At 38.8% G+C, this 19,315-nt stretch overlaps 2 protein-coding genes across 3 annotated transcripts; one reads left to right on the top strand and one right to left on the bottom strand.

The window, feature by feature from the left end:
• The first annotated feature begins 870 nt into the window (after positions 1–870).
• mrps22 (mitochondrial ribosomal protein S22) lies at positions 871–6,130 on the top strand. Its single transcript, XM_053486419.1, has 8 exons — positions 871–1,013; positions 2,718–2,875; positions 3,091–3,255; positions 4,148–4,291; positions 4,384–4,467; positions 4,640–4,785; positions 5,170–5,272; positions 5,897–6,130. The coding sequence occupies exons 1-8, from the start codon at positions 887–889 to the stop codon at positions 5,981–5,983; spliced, it is 1,014 nt and encodes a 337-aa protein (XP_053342394.1). The 5' UTR covers positions 871–886; the 3' UTR covers positions 5,984–6,130.
• Positions 6,131–8,957: 2,827 nt separating this feature from the next.
• Positions 8,958–18,170, bottom strand: rbp2a (retinol binding protein 2a, cellular). Of its 2 annotated transcripts, XM_053486421.1 has the most exons (5): positions 17,997–18,170; positions 12,179–12,269; positions 11,443–11,621; positions 9,325–9,426; positions 8,958–9,138 (listed from the first exon to the last, which is right to left on the bottom strand). In XM_053486421.1, exons 2-5 carry the CDS (start codon positions 12,249–12,251, stop codon positions 9,085–9,087), a joined length of 408 nt encoding a protein of 135 aa, XP_053342396.1. In that variant the 5' UTR covers positions 12,252–12,269; positions 17,997–18,170; the 3' UTR covers positions 8,958–9,084. The 2 variants fall into 2 exon arrangements, with proteins under 2 accessions (XP_053342396.1, XP_053342395.1); XM_053486420.1 differs by lacking the exon at positions 17,997–18,170 and having other exon boundaries at positions 12,179–12,359.
• Positions 18,171–19,315: the final 1,145 nt, after the last annotated feature.

Raw genomic sequence — 19,315 nt, 5'->3', positions numbered from 1 at the left:
GAGAGCATCCTGATGGGAAACATCATGACCTGGTTTGGAACAGCACCATGCAGGACAGATGAGCTCTTCAGAGGGTTGTGAGATCAGCCGAGCGCACCATCCGCACCGAGCTCCCTGGACTAAGGCAGGAAGATTGTGAGGGACCTCAGTCACCCCAACAATGGACTGTTTTCTATGTTGCAGTCAGGAAAGCGATTCCGCTCCCTGAAGGCCAACACAGAGAGACTGGGGAGGCGATACGGTCTCTCAACCAAAACACCACACAGGACTAAAAACATTCATTTTGCACACTGCACTTTATGGACATTGGACGTTGCACACCCAAGACATTTATGGTCCATTTGTGGACATTATACTTTTGAACATTTATGCACATTTGCACTCACTCTATTTTTATTTCCTACACACTGCACATTTTTCCATATTTTTCATATTTGTTCTATTATTGTCTATATTTGGCACAGCTAAATTTTTAAAATTTATTTTTGCATACTATATTTTATCTATTTTTTTCTTCTTTTTTTCTTATTTTAGTTTATTTTTTTAAATTCTTACTCGATTCCATAATTTATTTCTTATTAATAATCTTGATTTTAAGATCATGCGTATAAGCATTTCCCTGCATATCATACTGTGTATGACTAAGTATGTGACAAATAAAATTAGAATTTGATTCAATATAAATTTGAGTGGACATGGAGTGGATTCGAGAGTCCCCCAGTGGACATTGGAGGAACTGCACGTTTTGGCACTTCCGTGGTGTCTTCATTTTTCAGAACCACAGGTTGCCCTTGGTTTTGACCGCTGAATGCAAGCTATGAACGCTAGATGGCGGTAAGCGCTGTAGTTCATTATCACATCCGTCGAAGAAGCAGCAGGCAGAAACATGGCTGCGCTCAGTGCTGCATTGCGCCTGTTTCGTTCTTGTCACCGAATGAGAAATGTGGATTTTGATGCTAGAACCGTTTTACGTGGTGTTAAGCGGCTGTCTTGTAGTTTATCATCAGTGGATAGTAAGTAAACTATTTTCGACCTGTTTATAAATGAAAGCAGCAAACAGTTGTGTGTTTTTATGTTGACCTGTATTTAGCTAACCTCTGCTCATGTGATAAATCAACCTGAACACATCAGTGTGCATCATATAAGTGTTAAATAGCATGTTTTATTTAGTGCGGGGAAAATGCACATTGTATACAGACACAGATTTTACATTTCTAATCAGACTAATCATTTCTGTCAGACTTCTGCTGGGTTGTTTAATTAGTCCTGTCGTGGAGTCTGTCTCTAAATATTCATGCCTTGAGAATTTTAAAACTCCCAAAACAGTGGATACCTGGGAACTGAGTTTCAGAACCTGAGTCAGTCCCGGGCACCATAACCCGAGTCAGTCCTAGGTACCAGGGGTATCAGAACCCGAGTCAGTCCCAGGCACCATAACCCGAGTCAGTCCCAGGCACCATAACCCGAGTCAGTCCCAGGCACCAAAACCCGAGTCAGTCCCAGGCACCAGAACCCGAGTCAGTCCCAGGCACCAGAACCCGAGTCAGTCCCAGGCACCAGAACCCGAGTCAGTCCCAGGCACCAGAACCCGAGTCAGTCCCAGGCACCAGGTCTCAGAACCTGAGTCAGTCCCAGGCACCAGGCTTATCAGAACCTGAGTCAGTCCCAGGCACCAGGCTTATCAGAACCCGAGTCAGTCCCAGGCGCCATAACCCGAGTCAGTCCCAGGCGCCAGGGTTATCAGAACCCAAGTCAGTCCCAGGCGCCATAACCCGAGTCAGTCCCAGGCGCCAGGGTTATCAGAACTCGAGTCGGTCCCAGGCACCAGTGTTATCAGAACCCGAGTCAGGTCCAGGCACCAGGGTTATCAGAACCCGAGTCAGTCCCAGGCGCCATAACCTGAGTCAGTCCCAGGCACCAAGGTTATCAGAATCCGAGTCAGTCCCAGGCACCAGGGTTATCAGAACCCGAATCAGTCCCAGGCGCCAGGGTTATCAGAACCCGAGTCAGTCCCAGGCGCCAGGCTTATTAGAACCCGAGTCAGTCCCAGGCGCCAGGCTTATTAAAACCCGAGTCAGTCCCAGGCGCCAGGCTTATTAGAACCCGAGTCGGTCCCAGGCGCCAGGGTTATCAGAACTCGAGTCGGTCCCAGGCGCCAGGGTTATCAGAACCCGAGTCGGTCCCAGGCACCAGGCTTATCAGAACCCGAGTCAGTCCCTCGCAGTCACACGAACCAGAGATATGAGAATCCGAGTCACAACAAACAGCATAACTGTATTACTCTCTATTATCTTTCCCAAAATTTTCTGTCGCCTTTTTCAAACTCGGTCCCCATTCACGACCACTTCCAAATGAGCAGAAATAATTCTCAGCTATAAATACTTTTTTCTCTGTTGAGAGACCCATTTGAAACAACTGCACAACACAACATCCTTTTTACTACTGGGAACACGTGCGGCTGAAGCTATGCTCCGTCCACAACACACGTGCATGTTTGAGATGCGCAAGTTTTTCTACTGTATATTTTGGTGTATACCGAATTAGACCCCAAGTCAGTCACAGAAACCAGACATATTATTCTGTATGTGTGCAGAGTTATTACTAGGTTATGTTACTGTTTTATACATCATGTACGGTTTAAGGAATTTAGTAAATAAGCATAGATGCACATTTCTAATTCATTGTTTCCTTTATTGTTTTGTTTTGTTTCTTCTAAGACACTGATGGGGTGAAGAAAGCTCAGTTCACGGATTCCGAAGTTCAGGACATTTTAACGAGAATCACAGGTTTAGATTTGAATAAAGTATTTCGTCCGGTTAAACAGGAGCTGAAACCACCAAAGTATAAACTTCTGACTGATGCTCAGTTAGAGGAGGTAAGATGGAGGATATTTTTTTCAGCTTCTTTTTTTACGATCACCATGTTCGTTTTAGGGTTTAATTTTTAAATGTCATTTATATTTTCAGCACTGTATTGTGTAGGCCTACTTGTGCCAAATATTCAAACTTTACATATTGAGAGAAATTGGTGTTAATGATCAAAAAAGAAATTTCAATGTCCAGGTTTTTTTTTTTGTGTGTGTGTGTGTAGGCAGTGCAGAAGGCAGAGGAGCAAGCCAAAAGGTTGCTAAAGATGCCCCCAGTTTTACCAGAAAGGCAGCCCATCGAGGATGTCCTGTGTGAGGATAAGATCCTGGAGGGCATGGACACAGCCAAATACGTCTTTACTGACATCACCTACAACATCCCACACAGAGTAAATCTGTCCATTATGTTTATGAATCATATAAGGCCACAAATCACATAAGTAATAAAAAAATGTGTGGGATCAGAAGGGAAGGAGGTGGGAGGGAAGTGCATAACACATAGAACACCATAACGTAGAATTAGTGTGAACCAGGAGCTCGTTTCCATGTAAAATAAAACACTTTGCGAAATCTGATCGTGAATAAAATAAAATATGCATTTTTTATTCTTTCTGTGCGGCTATGGTCTAGGGTGCGGTGGTTAGGGACCACTGGTTTATATAACAAGCTCGCAGCAACCTCATTTCCGCTCTTGTCTGTCTAACCACTTATCATTACCAGTATACTGTATAACACCAGCCTGATCATCTGTCATCATCTGCACCTGTTTTTTCTGCTTGAATGATTCATAGATAACTGCTTAACAAACAAAAACATTTCTCTGAAACTGATCAGGGACTGGACTGAAAATAATGAAAGTAAAAAAAACCTCCTGGAGGACTCTTTTTAAATACTGCATTAAAAATACCTCTAAGTCTGGTTCTTTGAAGCAAAATATAAAGTAATGAGGGATGACTCCAGACTTCTGCACGCCATTCATTCATGAGTCAGTCACACAAATCAGAGCTATTAGAACCTGAGTCAGTCACCGGAACTCGCATTTGAATTTGGTGTGCATTTGATCTGCATTTACTTTATAAGCAAACAGCACCAAGGTGTACATGATTTGAATCTGCACCAAGGTGTACATGATTTGAAACTTGAAGATTAAATTTTTATTTTTTTTCTTTTTTGCAGCCTTAAACATTCTTTCAGCTTACCAGCTTTACTATCATTGCTTTGTGTTGTTCATTGTTTTCACCTTTGTTTTTTGTTTTTTTCCTTCCTTGTATTTTTGAACAGGAGCGGTTCATTGTGGTGAGAGAGCCGAACGGAGTGCTGCGCAAAGCATCGTGGGAAGAAAGAGACAGACTCATACAGGTTTACTTTCCCAAGGACGGCCGCAAGCTAACATTGCCACCTATTTTTAAAGAAGAAAACCTCAAGGTACTGAAATAGAACACTAGTAATGTTTAAAAAAAAAATATCCAAGATTCTTTTTAAGAGTAACCTTTCTCCCGTATTCTGTCCATGTGTAGATCATGTTTGGGCAAAACAGACACGAGGAGGTGCTAAATTACTGCCTGGTCCAGTGTGAACCGGACTCTGCAGATTGCAAGCGGGTATGCACGTGTGAAACTTTAAGTATTTCACTTTATTGTTAAAGCATCTGACCTCACTGGTGCAGTTCCTCCTGTTTGATCTGGAGGTTATTCTGAGAGGCAGCAGACATAGCTGTTGTACTGTACAGGTTACTAAAGGATTCCTGACTGTGTTTGTTTTAATTGTTCTCAGGTACACACTCTGACCTACGAGGACATCGAGAAACATGGGAAATACGAGCTACTCAGATCCACATGTTTATTTGGAGGTCTCGTCTGGCACCTTGTCAGCAGCCGCAGGATAGACGGATTGTTATTGGACATGCTGCAGAGAACCCGGTGAGTGTCAGATGCACAGAAAGTATAAAAGTATGAGGCTCAAACCAAAGATTAGGGTTAATCCTTCTATTATATGAGGTGTTCATGTCAAACCGGGATTTCAAGATTTTTCTTGAATGAAGGAATAAAACTGATTGACATTTCCAGAAGACCTCAAACACATTACGGTAATGAGATTCTTAGCCGCTGTAAAACATTTAAATAGTGCAAATGTTGTAAAGATCATCAGATGTCAGTAACGTAGAGGAAGTGTATGCTTCAGTTTCAAAGCCTTTTTAAAGATTTGCTTGATTACACTTTTTTTTATTATTTGTTATATTTTGGTTGAATTTGATTTACAATTCAGTAATATGACTATTCTGGGGGATGCTCTTCCTGTTTCAGGCTACAAGATGCAGTAGATTTGGTGCATCTCTTCAATCTGGTGCATCCCCAGAGCGATGTGGCATTACAGAGCCAACAAGCTACAGGCATCGACCTGCTCCAGGTAATCTCACATACATACATTACACATACGTACATTCTAAGCACCAAAAAAAAAACAGTTGTGTCCAGTAGGAGAAGCAGAGTGAAATTTGCAATAAAGGTACAAGTTTCCAGTGTCAATAAATTAACAAAATTTCAGTGTGTGCATTGCAAATTATTTACTATCTGGACTATTCACCAATAATTAGTGCATCTCAATATTTAGTGTTACCTTCCATGTTGGTCACACAGCTCACCAGGCTCCTCCGCATGAACTCGGACAGATTTCTGATAGTTAAAATCTCGTTTGTTTGTTTGATTGATTGTTTTTGGTCCAGTTTTTGACTTTGTTTGGTTTTTGGCATTGTATTCGCACCCTCATAAATTGTTAAAGATTATGTCAAAATAACTTTTCCTGACATGAGATAATTGCATTTTTTTTAAACTCCTTCTATTCAAAAACAAACTCTTGTTTTGAGGCTTTAAAAGAGGGATTAGTGCTATTTTCTTTTCCAAAAAACAGTTTACAGCACAACACTTTTGCTAATTAGGGCAAATTCTTGTTTTATAGTTTATTTTACAAAATTTCCTGTGCATTGTGCCCTGAATGTATAACCTCACACATCTTGCACCTTTCTCTTCTCAGGTCTATGCTGATTGTGAGTCTCAGAAGCCTGCAATAATGTTGGCTTTGCAGTCATACAAACAGGCCTTGGAAGTGACCTCTGCTTAAATGGAAATCGTACCAAAGTGCGTCATCATGTGGGACATCACTATGTATTGTACAATAAGTCATTTTGTAATACTTCAACAGCACAGAATATTGCAGATTGGTTACTGTTCTTGTGTAAAACTGTTAATAAACTTTCAGCTATGTGAAGTGTCATTCCTACAGTCTCTGCACACCTCCCAGCCTAATGAACAACTATACAGTTATGTATCTCAAATTGAGTTACTACTCAATATATAAATAGTACTATTCGATAATAATGAACCAAATTTTAAATAATATCATAGAACGTGAAAGTTTTAACACAATAAATGTATTAAAAAAATTCATGTTGTGAAATTAATATAAATCAAGTATATGATTATTCAGCCTGTTTATATGTTGTTGTTTTTTTACAGATTTCAGTGATTACAAGGTTCTTGTTTTCTTGATTTTAATTAAATAATCAAAGTCATACGATTATTTCAAGCTTGAAATTAATAACAGGTAGTGATGGCCAAAAGAGACTTATGCTGATTTATTCAAGGAAAGTTTCATTATTAGCAGCTTCATGTAGCATGTGGTTCACTAGCGACTTCTACTGCTGAAACATGCGTCACATATTACTAAATGTAATTTAAAAAAAATTGTATTCATCCATTCAATCATACAGTACATTCATCACCTATAATGCATACCTATACCATACATATAGGTCACAGGGGGCTTGGACCCTATTCCAGGACACTTTGGGCACAAGGCTATTTATTATTATTTTTTTGGATTGTGGGTATTTTCACATCCTTTGTCCCATTCTGAAGCCATTTTCGCGTTTTCCAGAAGAGTTCTTGGGAGGCCAGCATGTCAGGCAGTTTGATCATGGCTCCAGAGTACTGTACTGTAAACACTATCTATCTAGATGATGTACAAGCATTAGTGAAATACTAAAATGATACATTAGTGTATCAGGGGATTATATAGAGGTAGTTTTTACTCTGATGATCGTGTTCTTTTATTGACAATTAAAAGCCCTGGTTTGGTTTGAACGTCTATTATGGTAAAAGTGTATAGAAGTGGACTTAGTAATGTTACATTTGATATAATGACATATTACATAAACAAATAGAAATATTGGGTAAATTTGGCTATATGTGAAAATATCTTTTACCTGATAGGAAATATACACTGATTAAGCCCCCTGGGGGTGCTGTGGTGGCTGGCATCAGGATGTTGGCAGCAGATCCTTTGGGTGCTGTGGGTTGCGAGATAAGTCCTCCATGGATCAAACTTGTTTGTATGGCGCATTTCATGAGTGCTTGATCAAATTGGGATCTCGGAAGTTTGGAGGCCGTATTGTCCTTGGGCTCTTTGCCTGCTGGATCTTATGCACAGTTGTGTTCAAAGTAATAGCAGTCCATCCTCAGTAACCAGATCAATAATTGTTTTTGGGAGAAATTATATTTATTCATGGTAAATATTTTACTTGTAGGTGTAGTGGAGTAATAGAAAACCAACAGACCCAACAGTCATGATTGAATGCACCTGATTCTGTGTAATTTAATCATTAATCGAAAAGGGGCGTGTTCAAAATAATAGCAGTGTGGAGTTCAATTGGAGAGGTAGAACACCTAAAGTTACCTGTGAGTACTGTTACTATTAGAACTCGGCTATGTGAAGCCAAGCTATCAGCAAGAAGTCCCATTGTTGGAAAAAAGACATGTGCTGAAAAGGTTACAGTTCGCCAAAGAACACATTGACTGGCCTAAAGAGAAAGGTGCAATATTTTGTGGACTGATGAAAGCAAGATTGTTCTTTTTGGGCCTAGAGGCCGTAGACAGTTTGTCAGGCCCTCAAACACTGATTTCAAGCCACAGTACACTGTGAAGACAGTGAAGCACGGAGGCACAAGCATCATGATATGGGGATGCTTCTCGTACTATGGTGTTGGGGATATATTTATCACATTTAGGGGTCATGGATCAATTTGAGTAAGACTTGAGCCTTATGCCGAAGAGGAAATGCACTTAAAATGGGTGTTTTAACAAAACAATGACCCCAAACACACCAGTAAGTGAACAGCATCTTGGTTCCAGACCAACAAGATTGACGTTATGGAGTGGCCGGCCCAATCCCCAGACCCTAATCCAATAGAAAACTTGTGGGCTGACATTAAAAATGCTGTTTCTGAGGAAAAACCAAGAAATGCAGAGCAATTGTGGAGTGTAGTACAATTGTCACACATGTGAAGAAGTTCTCAGAAAGCATGGTTATACAACTAAATATTAGTTCAGAGATGCACAAAGATTAAACTTCAAGCATTTTTTGTTTAAACAGTGAATTCATATTAGACACTGCTAATATTTGTTTTTCGTCACTTTCTGTAAAATAATAATCAATTTTTCTTCATGTTGTGATTCAGAATAGAATGTGCAGGGTGTCCAATGCATTTGTGTGATTTAAATTAAAAGTTATTATATGGATATGGAGCTTTAGTTTTTTTTTTCAACACACTGCTATTATTTGGAACACAACTGTACAGCGGGCTGTGGTGCACTGGGTGTCCTGGTGTCTTTCTATTGTGGCCAGCTTTTTATTGGTATCCGACCAGACAGACTGGCCTTTGATCCCTGTGGTCATGGCTGAGCCGTGGGTGCCCATGAACCTGTCACTGGTTTTCTGGTATACAATTAATAATCAGTGTTATTCAGTTTAACTTGCTGTGGTGTTAATTTTATTACGGCTAATCAGTGTACAGTATGTCTATACCAAGTAAAATGTATCATGATTAGTTTCTAATACAATAGGAAAAAAATAGATAGTCCTAACGTTTTGCTAATTAGTCTTAAACCACAACATGAACAACTTTCATTTCTCACTTTAAGCCATATTAAGTACATTAGGTCACATTAAGTGGTTGCAATAATTGGGTGCTTTCTTTCTTAACTCATGGCATGTCTTGTGTCCATTACAAGTAAAAAAACATTCAATGTACAACTGATTAAAACATTGTGTAAAACGCTTTATTAGAATTGCATTGCATAGGAACATATGTACAACAACAACAGTAAATGCACACATGAGCGTTAAAAGGTGACGCACAGGAGAGCTGCTACATCTTCAGACTGCTATTCCTTCTTCTTAAAGACCTGATGGCAGACTTTGTCCTGGCAGGTGATCTCCTGATGAAGTGGAAGAAAAAAACACACCATTACTCACAGACTCGTCTTTTCCATCTGTTAGAAATCTAATTGGGAATGACCTCTGTTTCAGATTATTTCAGTGTAGGTGTGTGTGGATGGTGTTTATTCTGATAGAGTTCTAGTTATCAGGTTATTAAGCAATAAGTGTGTTGATAGATGATTTACCAGATGCAGCAGGTCTCCCTCTATCCAGTGCGTCCAGCCTCGATTCTCCTTCTCGCCTTTTTGCACACACACAAGCTTATCTCCATCCCAGGTGACGAGTGTCTGCAAGACAAAGGTGACACACACACACACACACACACACACACACATGCAAACGAGCTTGTTGAATGTGGACAAATGTAGAAATATTAAGACACTGAACAACCTCTTCCCCATTTTAACAACAAACTAGCAAAATTCAGGAGCTAGGATGTTAAGTTATACTTTATCATAAGTCATTATTATTTAAGTCACTGTATGTGTGTACGCACTCTTTGTCTTGGGTACAGACTAAGGCTGCTTGTTTCTGGTACAGTAAGGACATGCTAGTCCTCCAGCTAGTGGGCTTGAAAATGACAAACGCTTTAGAAAAATGTACCCTATTGGCTTCTATGTATAAAGTTTTATTAATCTAGTTATAAGATTTATCCTGAATTTGGACCACCATCTAAGATCAGCTCTCAGAACATAGCCCCACTCTGGTGCAGTTTCCAGATGCTTATAAAAGCTAACTATTAGAAAACGTAAGCACAGCACTCGAGCGATCATTACAGTTTTCTAAAACGATGACTGCTTAAAGGTGTCTAGTCAAATGCAATTATGTACTTATGTACTGAATGTACTTATGTACTGTAATGACTCAGAAGAACGAGTAGTATCAAAGAGTTAATCGTTTATTTTCTACTGGCCGTCAATGTGCAAAGCATCACAAACCCTCTGTATGTTATGTACAGGAATCCGAATCGTTCGTTCTTTTGTCATGTGACTCCCATAAACGCTATGCAGTGCAATAGATTCAAAAGAACAAATGATTCGGACCAGAAGATATGAGAGGTGAGCTGCTCTTTCTGTTTATCGTAGTATGTTGTTAGGTGCATTGTAATATTTTCATTACTGGAACTATAGCCAAAATTTGTTTATATAGTCTTGTTGGGGGTCTGTTTATTGAAAATGTAACATTTTATTTTATTTCCGAGCAAAAGATTGAAATGAACTAAATAATTTAAAAAAAGATTTGTTCATTTTGATAAACAAGATTCAAAGAACCGAGTGACTCAAATGATCCAAACTTCCCATGACTAATGGGTATCTACTACATTGTTCACCACAGTGTTCAGCAGGTATCTAATACATGTTTGTACATTCCTTTGGTATGGTATGGAACAGGGTATGGTATGATATAGTACAAAAATAAATACTGGACCTGCTGACCTTTGATAAAAAGTGGTATAAAAAGACGTAGAACATCTTTCGGATGGTATCCTGGTTCATGTATCGTAGTACCATCTTACAGTACATGATAGAACCATGTACAGCACTACATTTACTATAATATATATAATATAGTAGTAAAATAAAAATGTCTTATGGTATATGATGAATGGATTTAATAATCCACTTGCACAAATCACATTCAGGTCAATTTATATTTTACATTGTCCCTATTTGGTTTTGCCATATTTAATAGTTAAGGTATATGCTGTTTCATGTATTGCATCATTAACTGTATTGTCTATTGTATGTATTTATTATATTTCATCATACATTCCATCATCATCATCATCATACTGTACATTCCATTAAGACTTCATTGTGTTTTCTCTCTTTGATATGAAATACACCAGTCAAAAGTTTGGACACGCCTTCTAATTGCATGGTCTTTTCTGATTTTTATTTCTTACTAAACTGTTAAACAATGCTAAAGACATCCAAAATATGCAATAGTCTCCTCTGAATGGTTGATATTGAGCTGTTTCAGCTACTTATGCTCTGTAAAGTCTTTATAACCGCTCTAATCTGAGGTGCTCTTAATTGGTGAGCTCTGAGGCAGGTAATTCTAAATGAACTTCTCCTCTGCAGTAGAGGTTGGTTTTGATTTTGCTTTCCTGGGAAGGTCTTCATGAGAGCCAGCTTCATCATGGTGCTTAATGGGGTTTGCAAATGTACTTGACAATATTGTTCTTGCAAGAACTGTTTCAGACCTTTGTGTTTTATCACCTGCTCTGCCTTCAGAACATCACGTGTTTAATCATCAACATCATATTAGACTGAAAACGTCCTTCTAGAGGTCATACACACCTTGACCACTCTGTTGTCCAGGCCCTTAGTGTGCTCCTCAAATTCCTCTCCAACAGTGAAGTTGACGTCATAATTTCTGAACGTGCTGAGAGTTTTGGTCTCGAATTTATCCCCGGTTTGCTTGATGACTTTTGTCTGCGTGAGATGTGAGGCGATCTTGCGTGTGGCAAAGTCTATGTCTGATAAACAAAATAAAATAAAAAATTAACTACATGAAAATTAGTGACTTATAATAATTTCTTTCTGCTCACTGTACTTAATATGCATCTCTCTTTTTTTTTCATTGTGGTTTCAAAGGGTAAGCAAGATATCTAATTATCTTATCAGTCTTATCACGAACACACTATGACCTGAGTACAGTTTTTGACATAGACAAAGCATTGAAAAAGAACTTGGGAGTTGTAGTAAAGAAGACGTTGTTTTAAGTTCACTTCAAAATTAAATCTTATCTAAATCTAACTATTAATGTTTTTTTTTATTATTATTATCATTATTTAGTTTATTTCTCTACTGAAGCTCTTACAGATTCTAATTCCACCACAGAGGGGTCCCATACAAAATTTGCCGTTTAAAAATATAAGTGTACTAAATATTATATGAACATGAAACAAATATTATATCAATTTAAATCATCCCAAGAGTCATTAAGAAAACATTAAGGATTATATTTCATATCAAGTAAGGTAACTTTTTTCCTGCATAAAAAGAATAAAGAAAAAATAAAAAAAGTATTTACCCATTGCCTTCATGACATCATCAAACTTCTCGTTGCTCACCATCTCCCATTTTCCATTGTAGTCGGCAGGCATCGTGGCAGTGTAGTGAGGCTGTGTGATGGGTGAACAGGGTCAGAAAGGATTCAAGGCTGAATAGCTACAAGGCTGGCTCTTTTTTATATCTGGAGCAGTGTGTGTGTGTGTGTGTGTGTGTGTGTGTGTGTGTGTCACAACGTGGACTTCTGTGTCAAAGTTCAACTGATAAGCTGTGTATGAAGACGTGTGGCATTGTCTATGATGTTAATTTACTTTTTAATTATTGATGAATTTATTTTTAATGTTACAATGAAAGAAAAAGGTAAGAGGCTTTGAAAGGTGAAAAAGCCTTAGAAATACCCCATAGCACTGCACTGGCTTTCACCCAAATGAAGACTCTTAAGTCTTGAAGATGGGATGATGTAATGCACATCTATTTTAATGATCTGCCTTTTTTTTTTTTTTAGCTCTCATCGTTCCTGAGGTGTCACTTTATCCACCTTTTGATCATGACTATTATCTGCTGAGTGAACAGTTATAAATCAAGATTACGTACAATTAAATCTCAACACAGATAGAATAAAATGACACAGAAAGCCGTTAATACCTTGTTATGGAATGAATATGCTATTACAAAGGTATGATAATGTCCTAGCTAATAAACTTTTTTGTGTTTTGAATTGTAAATGTTAACATGCACTTATGATCCATTTAAAGACTCTTGCTTAGAAAGAATTTTATGCAGGAAAGTATAGCAACACATTTCCCCGAATGGTCAAGATGACAAAATTGAGGGAGAGGTCAAGCTGGAGAGATTTTGCTGTATGTGCAAAATTACTTTCGTGATCCTAAAAGTTGCAAAATGCCGTTTTTTTCATTCTGTTGCAAGTTCTTTCTAAAGCCAAGTCATATCCTCCAGTGTCGAGGGAGTTGGGAGGGAAAGGAACGAATAAGAAAATGAAGACAATGAGGGAATGTAAGGAAAGAAAAAATGGGAGGGAAAAATAGGAAAGAAAAATGGATGGATAGATTGATGAATGAATTAATGGAAGAAAGGAAAGAAGGACATGCTTGAATTATGTGAGAAGTTTAAAGTTAGAAAAGTAAAAAAAGCTACTACAAACTGTAACCGTCTCAAACTCTTTAGAGCTATTTTTTAAACATGAATTTAAGTGTTACATTGGGCATTGAACATGTCTGCATGTCCTCCCTGTTACAGCGTGCGTTTCCTCTGGCATCTCCGGTTTCTTCACACAAATATGCTGGTAGATGAGTTGGCAAAGATGTTTTGAATGTGTATGTGCATGCAAAGTGCCCTGTGATGGATCTATACATCTTGTGATGCCACCATGACCCAGACCAGATCAAAGACGTTATGAAAGTGAGTGGAGGAGCTTCTCCTTTAACGCTAGTACCTAATGCAGTTGGACTTATAAAAGTAAGGAAATTAAAACAAATAAATACAAATTTAAAGAAATAAACACTTGAAATATATCAGTCTGTGTGTAATTACACACGGATAACGCTATCTCTCATCTCCTTCATACATCTCTCACTCACCTGGACACTCGGAGGGGGAATTATGTGAAAATGCTCTTCATCGACTACAGCTCTGCATTTAAAACCATAATTCCCTCCACACTCACCACCAAGCTGGAGCACCTGGGACTCAGCTCATCAATGTGTCAGTGGATCTCCAATTTTCTGACTGGCAGACCACGTGTCTCAGCCTCCCTCACTCTCAGCACTGGAGCCCCCCAGGGTTGTGTTCTGAGCCCCCTGCTGTACTCTCTGTACACCTATGACTGCGTGGCCACTACCAACTCCACCACCATCATCAAGTTTGCTGACGATACTGTCATGGTGGGCCTGCTCACGAACAATGATGAGACGGCCTACCTGGAGGAGGTTGGAAATCTGGAGAACTGGTGCCAGAGAAACAATCTCCTCCTGAACGTCAGCAAGACAAAGGAGCTGATAGTGGACTTCAGTACAAAGCAGGTGAGGAACTACCAGACCCCCGTCATTAACAGGAGACCAGTGGAGAGAGTGGACAGCTTCAGATACCTCGGTGTTCACATCACGCAGGACCTGGCATGGTCCTGTCACATCAACACCGTGATAAAAAAGGCCAGGCAACTTCTGTACCACCTCAGACGCTTGAGAGACTTTAGACTGCCCTTCAAGGTGCTTAGGAATTTCTACTCCTGCACCATAGAGAGCATCCTGACGGGAAACATCACGACCTGGTTCGGGAACAGCACCATGCAGGACAGACGAGCTCTACAGAGGGTGGTGCGATCAGCTGAGCGCATCATCCGCATCGAGCTCCCTGACCTGCACTCAATCTACACCAAGCGGTGCTGGACCAAGGCCAGAAAGATCGTGAAGGACCTCAGCCACCCCAACAATGGACTGTTCACTCTGTTGCGGTCTGGGAAGCGATTCGGCTCCCTGAAGGCCAACACAGAGAGACTGAGGAGGAGCTTCTTCCCGCAGGCGATAAGGTCTCTCAACCACACCACTATGCAAAACTAACACAATCTTTTCACAATCAATCAATCAATCTTTTTACATACATGGACACTATGGACAATTCCACGCACATCTACCTTCACATCTACACTACATGTTAAAAGACACTTTAATAACCATTGCACAAAGACACTTTTTTTCTATGCATATTTGCATTATATTAAGGTCAATGGCGGTCGTATAAGCATTTCACTACATTTCGTACTGTGTATAACTGTGTATGTGACAAATAAAATTTGAATTTAAATTGGAATTAATCTAATTAATATATGAATTTTATACTGTATATTTAAATTAAAAAATAAAACAACTTTTTGATGATATTCTAGATGCACCTGTATTATCTTTATTTTGCAGGGGCTAGCCTCAAAAAAAGCATGCTAGTTAAAAGCTGTAATTCAAATTCAAAGTAAATAAATTTTTATCATAGCATAGTGATTATAAAAAAATTGACAAAAACTATGCACATGTCTTCCCCGTCATAGAAGGTGATTCACTGTTGAAGGTGACATACATATTTTGAAATTCTATATTATAGTCTTTAAATTAATATTTCACGATGATGGACAACATAGCAGGCTTGACAACGTCAAACTACAAACACAATATGATAAAAAAAATTAGGAAATATAAGTGCAAATACTTAATGTAATTACAGCAGATATTTTGACCTTATTGAAGAAAGACAAAATCATGTCACTGGTTACTTTAGTCAGTTTTTTAAAGGGGCAGTTACCACAAACTGATGGACACCGAATCTCACACTCTGATACATATTGTTCATTTATGCAATGTCACAACATTTATTTCCATCACAGTAATTTCTTACCAAAATATTGTATTAATGATGGGAGAGTTTGACTGCCTTGTAAAATCTGCTCTAACACATCCAACTGGGGATGAGATGATACTCATTGATGTTAAGGTCTGGACTCTGTGGTGGCCAGTCCATGTAGGACAATGGTGTCTCATGCCCCATGAACCACTCTTTGACAATGTGAGCTTAAAGAATCCTATCATCATCATTTTGAAAAATGATTCAGATCATAATACTGCCCCCACAGGCTTGTATGGTAGGCATGATGGGTACATCACTTCATCCACCCTTCCTTTTGCCCTGATGCACCCATCACTCTGAAACAGGGTAAACCTGGACTCATCAGACCACTTGACCTTTTTCCAATGTTTCACAGTTAATTCTTTATGCTTCTTAGCAAATTGTAGTTTTTTTCTGACCAGGCTCTCTAAGAAATGTTCTTAAGGCTACACCGCTGTTTAGTCCCAATCCCTTGAGTTCTCTTCACATTGTGCATATGGAAATGCTCTTACTTTTACTATTTTAGTAGTTTCAGAAATCTTTGCTTAATGCAGGACAATAATTTGAGCCTTCTGAAACAAAGTAACATCCATGACATGACACAGGATTTGTCTTCTGATACAGTTTTTTAAGAAATAAGAAGCTACTCACTGCATCAGTTAGGGTTTAATAACTTGTGACCTGCTGGGCCAGCCATATTAATAATGGCAGTAATTATCAGATAGAAGGCTCTTAACTATTTGCTTAATTAAATCCAGGCAGTGTATTTAAATTTTGCATCATTTAACCACGTACTGCACTCACATGGCAACATGGGATATGGAAAAAACGGCACACACCCAGTTTAACAAAATAGTGTAAAACTTAAGACTTATCATTGTACTAGTGTGTCTAAATATTGGTCATTTATAATAAGACCTCAGAATTTTATTATTATTTTGCAATATGTTAATGATAACTGGGTGATTCTGATAAAGACACAAAAGGCACTTTGTAGTGATATTAACCCAGCTCCACGGGTTCCCTGTTTCACAATTAAGTACAAAGTCCTACTTCTCACCTCCAGATCACCGCATGGTCTTGCCCCACCACCTTGTGTCACAGAGTTAACAAATCCTCTTAATTAATTCTCACAAATACTGGTGTAACAGAATATTTCAGCGCTATTATTAGTTTTCATCAGCCATGCAAACACTCCATATTTTTAAGTGGAAAGAAAATCCAACAAATAATTACATCTACTTTAGCAATATGTAGTTAAAATACAGATATATCGATAAATGCACATGATCAGCTTCTAGTATTATTTATCTCTGAATTTCTAATGTTGGTGTTGACCTATTTCTTTAAAAATATTTAAATATTCTTCATTTAATATCTATCACACCATGCTGGTGCTCTCAGAGTGATGAGCTGAGTGATGCTGAGGTTTTGTGAAATGAGGCACTTTGTGCTCCCTTAGATCGACATATTTTCTGTCTCTCCAATATCAATTAAGATTTCATATGGATTGCCACTCTTCCATAAGATCAAGTACACTGGAATGTCTGGGCTTTGGTTGTCCCATGAGTGGATTTTCCATTTAATCTGTGAATCCTTTAGAGGTGCCCCTCGCCTCCTGGTTAAATTGATGTTGTCCTTACCCAACCAGTGACATTTGTTGGACCATCTCTTGTAGGGAAAAAAAAGTGTATACCAAAATGGAACAGATAAATGGATGACATGAAAACAGGCTCCACAAAAGAAATATGAAATCAGTGTTGCCATTAAGCAGTAGGCTATTTTATTTATCGAATGCTTTTATCTCTTGCTCCATTTATGTTCCATTAGACTTAACATCTGCAAAAGTTGAATTCAAGAGTTGGCTTTTTGCCAAAGAAATAATGTCAGGTCGGGTGTACTTTATCTCCAACATGAATAGATTCAAATGCAGTGAGTACAAAAGTTATTTACTCTTAATGATGTAAATAAATAATATGAATAGTACATATTATGGGACTGAAACACCTTCCCAATATGAAAAATAATGGGATTTCGCAGCACATACTGATTTCCTGTACTTTGCAAACATGTGCCAAATTTATATTAAATGGCAAGACAATGCACAACTTCAATACGAAATAATGCTGGACAATTTAAAATATGCAATATTTGCTATATACCAATTCTCAGACAACTTTGGAAAAACAATAATAATCTGCTCAATTAATCAGGACTTATATTAAGATAGCACCCGGACATACAATGCACCTCTAATTATTCTTGGTGGCCAAATCACAAACAGAATGTGACAGCCAAACCAGTAGCTCCAATCTCATATCTATTTACAGTGTAGTGTTCAGAGTGTCTGTAGTGTTCCCCCTTCACCAACAAGAAAAGTTGATTGGGACAATGAAATGACTTCCAGTTCTTTAGTTAGTGTCGCTTACACAACCAACTCCTTTACTTACTGTCTCTGTAGTTTACAGCCAAAATTCCTGGTCAGTTTTTCACATGAATTGTCACTTTCCGGCTATGAAGTAGATGGCTTGTAATGCGCCGTTCCTCTTTTCGAGCCCTCAGTCTTTCCTGGGCATGTCCTTTTAAACTGCTTTGTGATCCTGGGCTGGACTTTTTGCTGGACGACTTCTGGCTCATGAACCACTTCCCTTTCCTCCCTGAAGGTTTACCACGCTTGCTTTCATCACTGTTTTTTCCGTTTTTTAAGTGCTGATGTTTCCTTTTATTCTAATGAATTGGTGCAATAGTTCACTGGTCCTGGAGAACCTCTGTTTTGTTTCACTGTGTACTGAATTATATGGTTAAAATGACCTTAAAAGTCTACTTGACTTGACTTGAAACAGAGCTTCTTTTTCCATTCCATGACTGATGGTCTTACTCTAAGTCTGTGATGTTTTTCTTCTTGCAGAGGGCTCTTAGATTATATCTTCTGAAAATGTTTGGTTACCCTTTTCTGGTGATCACTTTGTCGCCACTCTTCAGAGGAATCATCGTCTTTTTCTTATCTCTCTAGTTTTCGGTTGGTTGGACTATCCAAACTTTTTGTTTGGGATTTTTTCTTCTTCAATACTACTCTCATTCTCCTCGTTTTTTACAATCTTTTTCATCTTTAGACCTGATTTTTCTCCTTGACAAAAACCTTGTAGAACATATTGTCTAAAAAATTCTACAAACAATACCACCTCCTTGCAAATTTAAGAAGTTAAAAGAAGTTAGGAACCACCAGGACTCTTCCTAGAGCAAAGTGAGCGATCGGGGGAGAAGGGCCTTAATCAGGGACGTGACCAAGAACCCGATGGTTACTCTAAAAGAGCTATTAAAAATAAGAAAAATTTAAGCAAAAAAGTATCAATTATAATTATTAATTTTGTCCCTAATGAGCAAGCTAGGGTCATGTGACAAGAAAGAACTCCCTGAGATGACAAAAGGAAGAAACCTAGAAAAGAACTTAACACAAAAGCCAACCTCATTTCGGAGATACCAGTGGGTGCTGACCCAAAAGTCAAGACCCCGTCATGGAGGGCTGTTCCTAGATGCTCTTCGGGGATGCTAATTGATTCAGGGACCACAGGAAATTTTATTTACAGGATGCTAGCTGCGGCACTGGGCATTCCAGTTAGTCCGCTTCCGTCCACCACTACGGCTCAGACGTCACACAAAGCGTGACCAAGAACCCGATAACCTGGTAACCCGGTTACCGAATCTCATTTCTGATAACCTGGGTGCCAGAACAGAGAGTAGTGTTGGGGTTCCTGTAGTTACATCATCA

This window comes from Clarias gariepinus, chromosome 25, assembly GCF_024256425.1.
Source record: "Clarias gariepinus isolate MV-2021 ecotype Netherlands chromosome 25, CGAR_prim_01v2, whole genome shotgun sequence".
NCBI lineage: Eukaryota > Metazoa > Chordata > Actinopteri > Siluriformes > Clariidae > Clarias > Clarias gariepinus.
Note: the sequence above shows the minus strand (reverse complement) of the source record. Positions and strands in the feature narration are given on the sequence as shown.

Excerpts from the sequence above, each read along its gene's own strand:
- mrps22 (XM_053486419.1), top strand. The coding sequence starts at position 887 with ATGGCTGCGCTCAGTGCTGCATTGCGCCTGTTTCGTTCTTGTCACCGA. Across the intron at positions 4,292-4,383 it reads TTAAAGAAGAAAACCTCAAG|ATCATGTTTGGGCAAAACAG; the intron begins GTACTGAAATAG and ends GTCCATGTGTAG. Across the intron at positions 4,468-4,639 it reads ACTCTGCAGATTGCAAGCGG|GTACACACTCTGACCTACGA; the intron begins GTATGCACGTGT and ends AATTGTTCTCAG.
- rbp2a (XM_053486421.1), bottom strand. The coding sequence starts at position 12,251 with ATGCCTGCCGACTACAATGGAAAATGGGAGATGGTGAGCAACGAGAAG. Across the intron at positions 11,622-12,178 it reads TGATGTCATGAAGGCAATGG|ACATAGACTTTGCCACACGC; the intron begins GTAAATACTTTT and ends TTTGTTTATCAG. Across the intron at positions 9,427-11,442 it reads TGGACAACAGAGTGGTCAAG|ACACTCGTCACCTGGGATGG; the intron begins GTGTGTATGACC and ends TTTGTCTTGCAG.